This window comes from Sphaerodactylus townsendi, linkage group LG14 (assembly GCF_021028975.2).
Source record: "Sphaerodactylus townsendi isolate TG3544 linkage group LG14, MPM_Stown_v2.3, whole genome shotgun sequence".
NCBI classification, from domain to species: Eukaryota; Metazoa; Chordata; class Lepidosauria; order Squamata; family Sphaerodactylidae; genus Sphaerodactylus; species Sphaerodactylus townsendi.
Window position 1 is genome coordinate 6,440,211 of NC_059438.1, and position 11,845 is coordinate 6,452,055.

At 47.9% G+C, this 11,845-nt stretch overlaps 1 protein-coding gene across 2 annotated transcripts in view; it reads right to left on the reverse strand.

Annotated features, from left to right (window-relative positions):
• The window catches only part of SLC12A4 (solute carrier family 12 member 4), a 55,803-nt gene extending 54,334 nt beyond the window's left edge, over positions 1 to 1,469 (reverse strand). For both annotated transcript variants that reach the window (XM_048515690.1, XM_048515689.1), the window contains exon 1: positions 1,200 to 1,469. In XM_048515690.1, coding sequence (XP_048371647.1) covers positions 1,200 to 1,368 — 169 coding nt within the window. In that variant the 5' untranslated portion in view covers positions 1,369 to 1,469. The remainder of the gene's footprint in view (positions 1 to 1,199) is intronic.
• Positions 1,470 to 11,845: the final 10,376 nt, after the last annotated feature.

Sequence of the window (11,845 nt, forward strand, 5' to 3'; positions counted from 1 at the left end):
AAAATAATATTGTTAGGGAGGAAACATGCGTGGGAATACCTTCCCCTGTAAAAAAAAAAAAAAAAGCAGAACTTTCCCAGTGAAACATTCCATCCAACCCAGGATCAGGTATCTTCCTGGGTTCTTTCCTCCTAGCAGCCAGCGGGAAGCGAATTAAGCCAGCCTGGCCTGATGCCAATGGGAGTGGCGGAACAGAAAGCCTGAGAGGAACACATGGAGTTGCTGAGAGGGAAGGGCGGAGCAGGCATTGCCACATGTAAGGTTTCCAACTCTGGGTCAGAAAATTCATGAAGATTTGGGGGTGCCATCATGTAACTGTAATCAACAGCCGTTGGGGCCCGTTCCTCCTCTCCCTCGAGCCCCCACTGAACATGAATGGAGCCATTGCCGCCATGCCTGGTGGGCCGGATAAATGCCTTCAGGGGGCCACATTTGGCCCCCGGGGCCGTAGTTTGGGGACCCCTGTTCTAGAGCAACAGATGCCCGTCTGGAAATAGCATCCTTGGTCCTAGAATTCAAACACCCTGATCTGCACAGGTGGCCACAGAGACTCTACAGGTGCTCAGGAATGCTTTTTATTTGCTCATGTGAACCAACCCTAGGTTGGGACCTGAAACAAAGACTCCCCCAGCCCCTTCCTCTCGCCTCCTATTAGGGTCTGCCCACGAAGCTCTGCACATGCTCAGAAACACTCCCAACCCATGCAAGGATCGTTCTGGCGTGCTACCTGGGTGGCCAACTTTTCACCCAGCCCCTGGAAGCTCTCCCTTCCCTCCTCCCCCCCTCCCCGCAACTCGGCCCCACAGGTGGATGAAAAACCCTCCGCCTGCCCCGGCCCCTTCCGCACATGTGGAATAATGCACTTTCCATCCGCTTTCAATGTACTTTGCAGCTATGTGGAACAGCTGCAAAGTGCACTTGCAAACAAGTGTGAAAGTGGACTGAAAGTGCGTTATTCTGCATGTGCAGAAGGGGCCGAGCCTTTGTTTGGAGACAGCGCTTCTGAAGCGCCGCAACCGACGTGGTCGGTGGGAAGGGGAGGCTGCGCTGGGGCTGCGCTCCCGAGCACGCTAGCGAGCCGGGCTGGGGCCAAGCGAGAAGGGCGCGGCGGGCTTCCCCTCCCCTCCCCTCCCCTCCCCTCCCGAGCATCGCCCCTCCAGCCAGACAAAAGGCTCCCCGCTCGCTCGGGGCTCGCTCACCGTCGGAGCTGACCGTGTCGTCGGCATCGCGCTGGCGCAGCTGGGAGCCTCTGCGGGGCGCGCCTCCGGGCTGGCTGCTGTAGTCCACCCAGCTGAGCCCCTCCAAGGCGTCGTAGCCGCTGGGGGGCTCCTGCTGCTGCTCCACCGGCACCACCGTGAAGTGCGGCATGGCCTCCCCGCCGTCTCACCCCCCGCCGCGCTCGGGCTGCCCCGGGGCCGGCGCTGCGCGGCGGAGCGAGCCCAAGACGCAGCGCGCAGCCAGGCTGGCATTCCAGCGGCCTTGGGTCACTTCCTGGCTCCTCAACTCCACCCATTCCCCTTCCAGCCACGGCAGAAGAAGCAGCAGAAGAAAGGCGGGAGGACGGAGGGGGAAAGGGGGGAAGAAAACGCCCTTCTTGCACTGGAGGGGGGGGGGCAGGAAGTCAGGGTTCTCCCCCACCATTGGGAGAAGGGGGTGCAGAGGAACGGGGTGGCTGGTCTCTCTGCCTCGTCCATCAGTCTCTCCATTTTCAGGCAGCTAGCCATGTCTGTCTGAAGCAGCAGCAGCCGCTGGAAAAAGTTTGGAGTCCAACAAAGTTTTGTTATTGACATCAGCACTCGTATGTTTGCAGCCCCCCCCCCCCCCCCCCGCAAATTCACAGTCAGTCAGACAGTTTTAATATGGCTTAACTTCTTAATTGTGTCTTACCCACCTTAGGCAGTTCTGTGACTTTAATAAAGATGGATTGAAAGTTTCGCGGGCATGGGTCTCTGAAGAAGTGTGTGGGCATACGAAAGCTTGGATCGAGAATGGTTCTTTTCACCAATGTTGATAAGAAGGTCAAGAAGGAGATTTTTGGAATGAAATGAGAGCCTTTGTTTGGGGTTTACAGGCGGTGTGTGGAGTTTCACTCAGCAGCTGTAGAACCAGAAATGATAACAGGGTGGGAACAAACACCCAGGACACTAGTGAGGGAGAAGGTGAGGGAGACGTGACATGAATGTGGGAGAAGAAATTGAGGCAAACCTCACTCACATTAATACAGTTAAAGTCCTTCACAATATTAAACGTCACTGATTTTAACCTAATGCTTTAAGATTTGAAATTCTTGATTTTCCTCAGTATGTTCTAGTTTGGATTCCTCTTGTGGAGTGAAGTTCATAAGGTCTGCTACAGAACATCAGGTAGGATTTCCCAAATTCTAGCGATGCTCATGCATCCTGTAGTTTGGCTCATGATCTGTTTCCTGCTCACAAACGGAGGCAGTTTTTCCTCAGTTTGGCTGTTTGTGAACAGTTTCGGCCTGTTTGTTCAGTACAGTATATACTCCCCCCTATCTGCATTGAAAACTTTTAATGATTACAGGTTAACAACCCCCTGATTTTGCGACCTTATACCTATTTCTATTGATCGAGTGGTGCATTATTAACATAGTAGGACATCACCATTTTTGGACATCACCTTTTGTTAGAACTCGGGTTACACACGCCAGCCTTCCTTGTGGTGCTTGTACCGGATAATTGTAGAAGATGTGATAAAGATCCACAATGCAATGATAGTTGAGTCAGTGTTATGCCGTTTGCCCTGAGGGACTACCGAAGACTTTAAACAAAAACACTCCTGCAGGATGTTCTCTACAAGCAACACTGTGCTGCTTGTGGGGAGGGGAGAGCTGATGTAATCAGGTTGCATTAAGTCAGGGGTGTATCTACTTAAAATGGCACCAGGGGCTGACCCAGGTGCCACGTCTTCCACAGCTACTCCCCCTGGGTATGAGGCGCAGTTGAAGGCCAGTGAGCCAGGCTCACTGTGCCCAGAATCTCCATGTGGAGGTCAGGTGTGTGGCTGGTCCCGCCCAGTCTCCTCATGGTGATGGGAGCAGCAATGGCCCATTTGAGCCTGGCTGAGGCCCGGCTTGGATCCAGCTCTAAACTGCAGCTTGCAGCCTCAGACAATATCTGCCAACAGGATAACTGAGGCAAGAAAAAGGTGGGTGGCCATGCTCCCTGATGTCTCAGATGGCTTAATGGGGCAGGTGGATAGAGAGGAGGACATTAACAGCTGCAGAGAGGAGAGGGAAAATATCATGATGGTGCCATTGATGGGGGGGGGGGATCACTTTTTCTTTTGCAGGTGCAATATTATCACTTCTAGCTGTGGCCTTGGAGTTCTGTGGCTGGGAAGAGACTCCAGGCCGGACAATGAGAACTGTCTGCTTCTCATGTGGGGGTGGGGATCTTACATTCATATTATCAAGAGTTTGGCATTGTTATCGCCTGAACTCTCTTTCTACATTCCTGACATGTCTTCAATAAAAGCCTTGAACCAATCAAGTGATTTACTGTCTGAATGGGGAATCTGACAGAAGACAACAGATCTGAGTGCCTACTGAAGGAGTTCGAGCTACATAGACAGGAAGCCGGAGGTCTTCAAGGCTTCCACAAGTGCAACGAATCAGACAATGATTAGTGCAATCAGTGCCATTCGGAAGATGGCATCAGGACGTGGTGTGGAATCCACAAATGTGCCGGTACTTGATGTTTGCAGCACAAGACCCACCCGCACAAGTACCCCCACTCACAAGGCATGATATGCAAAGAAGAAATTAATGCTGTTGACTTTCTGGAGTTTGCTGTGGGTGCAAGTTTGTTATGCACAGTTTAAAACAGTTTTAGTGTTGCAATATGACTGTGCTTCTGTCATTACACCAGTGGCGTACCGCTAATGGGAACATGGAGTATCCCATGTCCCCGGGCGCATGCTATTCCATCACATGGGGGGCTCCAGGCGCCCCCATGTGACAAAATGGCATGTGGCCGAGCCACCCGCTACCCAGCCCCAACCCCCTCCTGGCCTCCCTGCAGGCCGGCTCCTGCCCTCCCCAGGCCCATGAGCCTGCCTGCTGCTGCGGCGCCCATCTGAGCCGCCACCAAGCCCCACTCTCTCCCGGCCTCCCTGCTGACTCCAGTATGTGGAATGCAGGGAGCCGGGCAGGAGGGGGGCGCTGGAAGGTGGTCATGCCCCCGGGCGCCATTTAGGACCCATACACCACTGCATTACACCCACCCCCCACCTAAATTACATAGTTTCATTTTCGCTCAAAATCTGTTAAAGGTTCAGGACTGCCCCACGTGCAAGTTGAACGACGGATACTTGGGATCGGGGGATGACTAAGGCTGTGGCCAGAAGATCATTGCTCAGATAGAAGGGGGTTGTTTGATGGGTTGTAATTCGTTAAGAGGTGGGACTGTTCTTCTGTGGGTCAATCTAAAGTGTTTATCTAAACACTCGTTGTGGAATATTAACCACTGACTGCTTCCCTGGGAAACCTCTGTTGTAATTACTCCGCCAAGCATGATGCATTCACATTCTTTCCACCTGTCTGCGTACCTGTGCACATGATCCGGCTTCTAAAAAACATGCTTCTGTGTGCACACAATGTGGCTTGCAAAGAGGGGGGTGGTTGCAGGTCACCAGCTGATTACTCAGAAACCAAGTCCTGGCCAATAGAAACCTTACACGCAAGGTGGCTGGGAAATTAATTTGAAAGGAGACACTGACCACTTGATCGTCATTGACAAATACTATGAGATCAATATTGTAATTGACAGGTTTGCTAGGAAATCACTGCATGGACACCAATTTGCCAACAGTACCCACAGTTCCGAAACACAATGAGAAGGTTATGTTGGATGTTCTTACAGCTCCCTGCAATTGTGGAGTGGACAGCAAATATAGCAATTCCCAAAGACAGGACAGTTAATTAACTTTAAAATACGTGATGTGGTTATTGATACTGGATGCCAGGAAATTTGCCCTAAAAGGAAAGTTATCTGACAGGCCAATGTACTGTTATCACAAGCACTATGAATGAGCACATTATTGTGCAGCATTTTCGGGGGCAACCTTCTCTAGAGCTCATGTTTGCTCTTCTGGCCCCCATACCCATGCAGGATCTTTTCTTGGTCATAGGGAGCCCCCTAAGCAAATCTGACAGAACAGATGACCTCACCCTAATCCTGTCATTTGCTCCGTAGGCTTTACCGCAGTGTATTATATCATCCTCTTTTGTTAGGCAGAAAGATGTGGTAAGGTGCCTCGGGATTGCATCAACACCCTCCTAAATGTAATATTCCTCAGTCTGAGTAATCATGTGAATTTGCTTAATGTTTACTCAAGTGACATAATTGAGGCCACCGCCTCATCACAGGGTTCAGGAATGGTGCTAACCTGGAAAGAGCATAGATTCACAAGAAAGGGCAGACGCTTGTGGTTCACAGTGGCAAGCACTTGTGCCACCCACCATTACTGGGTCAGGATTGGAGGAACTGCTTTTTGGAATCTGGGGAGAGAAACGGTGGATAGCCAATTTTAAGAATAATGACATTCATGGAGATTGTACGGTCCCTAAGAGGCTGGCTTGTAAAACAAACTACTCATATACACAAACCCGTTACAGTGGAGTGGCGGGCAGCTGACATAAAACAGTATCTGGCCAACATCACCATGTACAGAGAGGCAAGCCACCAGTTTCACGTTGGATTGACAATGGCAGGAGTGCTACGCATAGTGCTACACAATATCTGTGAGGAAAGGGGACATGCATTGGAGGAGACCCTGTGGAACTCAAGGACCTCCTCCTGGCAAACCTGGTTGAGGTTACAATGGAGGGCAAAGACAGCTATAGTCATTATGAGGAGCATCACTTGCCTAAGGATAAGTTGTGTGAGAGATTTTAGCCAATCTAAAAATGGCTGGCAGAGCTTAGAATCATAGAATCATAGAGTTGGAAGAGACCCCAAGGCCCATCAAGTCCAACTCCCAGCAATGCAGGAACACAATCAAAGCACTCCTGATAGATGGCCATCCAACCTCTCTTTAAAAACCTCCAAAGAAGGAGACTCCACCACACTCCGAGTTAGTGCATTCCACTGTCCAACAGTCCTTACTGCCAGGAAGTTTTTCCTGATGTTTAGATGGAATCTCTTTTCCTTCACCTTGAACCCATTACTCCTGGCCCTAGTCTCTGGAGCAGCAGAAAACAAGCTTGCTCCCTCACCAACATGACATCCCTTCAAATATCTAAACATGGCTATCATGTCCCCCCTTAACCTTCGCTTCTCCAGACTAAACATCCTCAGCTCTTTCAGTCTTTCCTCGCAGGGCATGGATTCCAGACCTTTTACCATTTTGGTTGCCCTCCTCTGGACCCGTTCCAGCTTGTCAATATCCTTCTTGAATTGCGGTGCCCAGAACTGTACACAATATTCCAGGTGAGGTCTAACCAATGCAGAATAGAGAGGTACAGTTACATCACTTGAGCTAGACACTATACTCCTATTGATACAGCCCAGCTCGACTGCCAAGCAGACGTTCAACATTCTGCGTTGTGAGGTGATTGAATTTCCTTGCAGGCAAAACTCATTCGGCCCTTGACTAGGTGTTTTGAGCGCAGTGAAATGCTGATGCTGCCCCCCTCAAATCTCACCTCCCACATCCATCATGTGCCCCTTTCAAAGTCCAAGATAAGCTGGTCATCCCTCACCTCAGCTTGATGTGCTGTGTGTGTCTCTTGATGCATGTATTTATCTATAAAAATTCACTGTGACTACTGTCCGCCATTTCCCACAGAATGAGTCCATTCTCATTTGGGTTGGAGTGAGTTAATCCAAAGGATATGGACAACCAGCACCTCAAAATGCAAAATAGTTGAAAAAGCAAGTATGACAGCCTCCCTTGAGGAGAGATATTATGGTCTACTACTGAATAATGCTCTGCAGTCACGATGGTTACTATTAAAAGAAGCCACTGATTAACGTTAGACCATGGCTAAGTGGAGTTCTCTGAAGAAATGATGACTGGTAATGTTTGCAATGTTGCTTTAAAAGCTGAAGAGTGAATTGATATTATTACAGTGAGCTGATGAGTAGAAGTTACTTTTAGGATGTTGAGAATAGTAGTGTTACGCAGGCACATTTTGCCAAGTTCCACCATTGTTTAAACCCGGCGAAAAAAAATTTGCGCTTCCCATTGAGTAATGTACATAGAATATTTGCTAGCGTTGATTGCAAATATAACTTTCATTTCCACAACTCGACTATGCCTTGGACTGGACGTCGCAATAATATCATAAAACCTGTCACGTGCAGAAAACAGCTTCAAGCTACTGTTAATACCAAAAAGGGGAGAAAGGATTCACTTATGTCACCTTCCATGTGCATCCACATCCCAGACAAGACTTCTTATGTTGATCATGGGGTGGAGATGAGAGAATAAAATGTTGATCATGGGGTGGAGATGAGAGACTCCTTCTAGGGAGTCTTTGCAGCTCCAGGGATAGTGAGAGTTCCATAAAGCACCTTCTAGGGACTCCTTCTAGGGAGGCAGAGACTTACCAAAAAGCATTCCACAGAAGCTGCAATGTCACTTCCGACCACTTAACAGACATCACTGTTTCATGGCACACTCTTGGATTTCTCGAAAACTCTATGATAGAAACCATAAAGTTTTTGGGGAATCCCAGTGATGTCACTTCTCAATATGTGGTCAAAATGATGCTGTGGAATCCTGTAGTGCAGTTCTGGCTCCCTAATCCCCCCTCCTCAATTGAGCTGTGATGGAGGGCAAGGCAGTAGTGGGAGGTTGCTTGCCCAAATGATTCCATACCAACTTAATAATTCCCCTAACTTTTAGAGCTTTAGTGAGGGAAGGTCCCAGGGAGTGAGCGTGGTGTAGTGGTTAAGAGCAGGTGCACTCTAAACTGGAGAACTGGGTTTGATTCTCCGCTCTGCCACTTTAGCTATGGAGGCTTATCTGGTGAACCAGATTAGCTTGTGCACTCTAATGCATGCCAGCTGGGTGACCTTGGGCTAGTCACAGGTCTACGGAGCTCTCTCGGTCCTACCCACCTCACAAGGTGTTTGTTGGGGGGGGGAGGGAAAGGAGATTGGAAGCCCCTTTGAGTCTCCTTACAGGAAAGAAAGGGGATATATAAATCCAAACTCCTCCTCCTCCTCCTCCTCCTCCTCCATACAGTGTGGGTTCTCTGCCGTGCCTTCACTGCTTCTGCACATGCAAAGGAGATAACGCACGTGAGAGTCTTCAGCGCACGTCCCACTGTCTCTGCAAAGCCTGAGAAAATCTAAGCAATGTTAGATTGGGGCCAGCAACAAGTCTTTTGGCTTAGCCTACCTCACAGGGTTATTGTGAGGAAGGATCACATGGAGGGGGGAGAACGATGCTGTAACCAGTACTGGGTCCCCTCAGGAGAAAAAAGCAGGGTACCAATTTCCAAATAAACGAACAAGTAGCATTCGGCAACGATTGCAAAATGAGACCTTTGCAGGTGTGTTGCAACCAGTTGTACATGTGTAACCAGCTACACATGATAAATACATATTAAACCCCTTCAGAAAGTTAGCAACACCCTAATGAGAAACTTAATGTCTGCAAATGGTTTCAGGAAAACCTGCTGATCATAACAACACACAACCAGTGGTGTTACGTGGCACAGTTGCAATGCACTTTACCACTCTGCAAGAGGCCACCCAGGCAGCGCTTTTCATAACAACTTAAATCATGAACATAAGATCCAGAACTTGCCCAGACCTGTGATCAATACCGGCTAACAAAAGTGTCGGCTTCTCTGCTGAATTGGTGCTTTATGGAACTCTCACTATCCCTGGAGCTGCAAAGATCTTCCCCAAATCTCTCAATGCCTTGTGAGATCTCAAAACTTGGCATGGAGTCATTAATTCAAAGGTGGGATCGGACAAACACTTCCCAAGGTGAACAATTTCATCTCTTAACAGGGTAGCCAACAACCTGGAGGGAAAAAAATGTTCTGTATCTTTAATAGAGGGTTAATGTGTGTGAACCAGCAGCTGAAGCAGCCTCTCCGGGCAAGAGGGTAAAGAGCATCCTATGAAGGTGTTATTAAAGGGGCAGGACATTTTTTTTCTCTTCAGGTGGTTGGCAACCATATTCCCCATAGAAATGAGTAATAGAAGAGCCACTCTGCTCCAGACACCTTCCAAGGTCGAAGATCTGCAGCCCTAGGGTTGCTGCTGAAGAACTTTTTTTCGTTGGCTAATAATTTAGAAGCAGGGTGTTGTGGGTTTTCCAGGTTGTATGGCAGTGTTCCAGTAGCATTTTCTCCTGATGTTTCACCTGCATGGATGGCTGAAAACCCACAACGCTCTAATGATTCTGGCCATGAAAGCCTTCGACAATACACTTTAGAAGTAGCTGGAACTGAGTGCCTCTTTAGGCTAACCTTTTCTGCAAAATTACACTTTTCTTCTCCCACGTTGTCACATGGTTTCCAATCAACACTGCAGTGACTCGGCTACAACCCAGCAGCTACCTGAGCGTGGTCAACGCTTCCAAAGAAAAGGCAAACTGCGAATTTCTTGGAGGGACCTGGAGAGGCTGCAATTTTTTCTTAACCATGCAGGAAACTGAGGGGAGTGCAGCCATTTTGTTCTTCCAGCTACTCTTGCCATCCACGTCCCCGCATATGCCTAGCTTGTTCCATGGTTAGCAACAAATTGGGGGGGGGGGGGGGGGAATGTCTTGCCCCTTTAATAGAGGTTTCATGAACTGTTATCTACCAGGTGATATAATTTACCTCCCTGCCATGAAAGATTCACCTGTCCATTTCCTCAAATTCAGTCTCTATTAAAGGACATTCTTTCTCCAGGTCGTTGGCCACCCAGCTTCCTCCTTTGCTTGCTTGCCTAAATGCTAGGTGTGGGGAACTTACTGCCCCTAAGATCATGCCAGTGGGGCCATGTCACTTTGGTCCCAACCATGCAATTTCTTCTGGGAATGAATCACATCAGGGACCCGCCTACCCGAACGCCATGAGTGGCACAGTTCTGTATAGCTGCAGTGCCATTAATGTGGGCAAGAAGGTAGTTCTTTTATTCAGGACTCGTTTATATGTAGGAGTTCTGTGGTGCAAAGTGATAAACCGCAGTACTGCAGTCAAAGCTCTGCTCATGACCTGAGTTCAATCTCAACAGAAATTGGTTTCAAGTAGTCAGCCGGCTCAAGGTTAACTCACCCTTTCATCCTTTTGCAGCCCAGTAAAATGTGTACTTGCTGCGGGTAGAAGAAGAAGAAGACTTTATTTACAGTCAATGACCAAATATATTACAAATCTCCAAAATATCTACAACAAAACAAGAATGCAGATCTCTCTCCCATATTCCAGCACTATCCATCTATTTATCATTATACTTTGTAAACACACCAAACAGCATAAAAATACTAGACAAAATAAAAGTATCTAAGGGGGATGCCATATTCAGATCATTTTTTCTTTTTCATAATGAATAGACAGAATTTTGCTACCCATTTAGTAATATTATCCTTCTTATCTTGTAATAGTTTTTTACAACAAACTTTATCAGAACAATATGTCATCTTGTGTAGTAGATGTGACAGGCATTTTTTCCTTGCCTCCTCATAAAGGGGAAACTTTAATAACATATGCTCTATAGTTTCTATAGAATTCAGAGAGCAAAAACATAACCTTGCAGCATAAGGTATCTTTTGATATTTCCCTTCTAAGACAGCAGAAGGTAAATGTGCACTTCTTGCAAGACCGCATTACCCCATATGCCCCTACTCGGCCTCTGCGCTCAGCAGAGGCCAATTTGCTGGTGGTTCCTGGCCCCTCAATGATGTGGCTGGCCTCCACAAGGGCCAGGACTTTCACAGCCCTGGCCCCGGCCTGGTGGAACACTCTTCTTCCAGCTGTCCGGGCCCTGCGGGACCTTGGTGAGTTCCGTAGAGGCCTGGCAGGGCTTCAGGAGTTGTTCCACCCGGGGCAGGAAATCAATCCAATCCCTACAAACGCTGAAATGTGCGCCCCTCTCTCTATATTCGATTACCACCATACGCTACCCTCTTAGAGGGGAGTCTGGCTGTTCCCTTTCCTTAGGGAGGCATCTAATTAAATTGGTTTTTGGGGCGCCTGATATCTTTGTTGCTGACCCGTAGCATGGAATAGATTTAAATGGAATTTTATTTGGTTTAATTAGCTTTTTTCGGTTGTAATGAATGACCCATTACTGTGCACCGCCCAGAGCCCCCCGGGGATGGGGCGGTCTACAAATTCAAGAAATAAATAAAATAAATAAATAAAGAGTAAAAATTCTCCTTAGAACTTTATTATCCAGATAAGTTAAATAAGGAGCAGGGGCAGTGATATATTTCTGTGCTTGCTGTGGGTAAAGTGAAGACGACTGGGGAAGGCCATTGCAACCCACTCCGTAAACATAGACTGCCTGGGTAAATGTTGAGAAGTGACATCACCCCACAGGTCAGAAATGTTCCAGTCCTCGCTCAGGGGACTATTTTTTACCTTTTTTATTTATATATAGTGAAAGATGGATGCTTTGTTTTTAGGAATTACAGCATCTTATCCTTTGGAACACCTGGTTTCTGTTCCTTGGTTTTATTTTTAGCAGTCCTGGGCCTTTGGGGTGACTTGGTGGCAAAGGGTTACAGAGTACAAATTATTTTAATTTACCAAAGGCCAGCAGAGGGCACTGATGTCTGGAATATGTTGGTTTCAGTAACATTTGAAACCTGCAGCAGGAAAACAACAGAACCAGGCCACATGGAGATATGTTAGTTAACTCCATGGGTAAGCGCA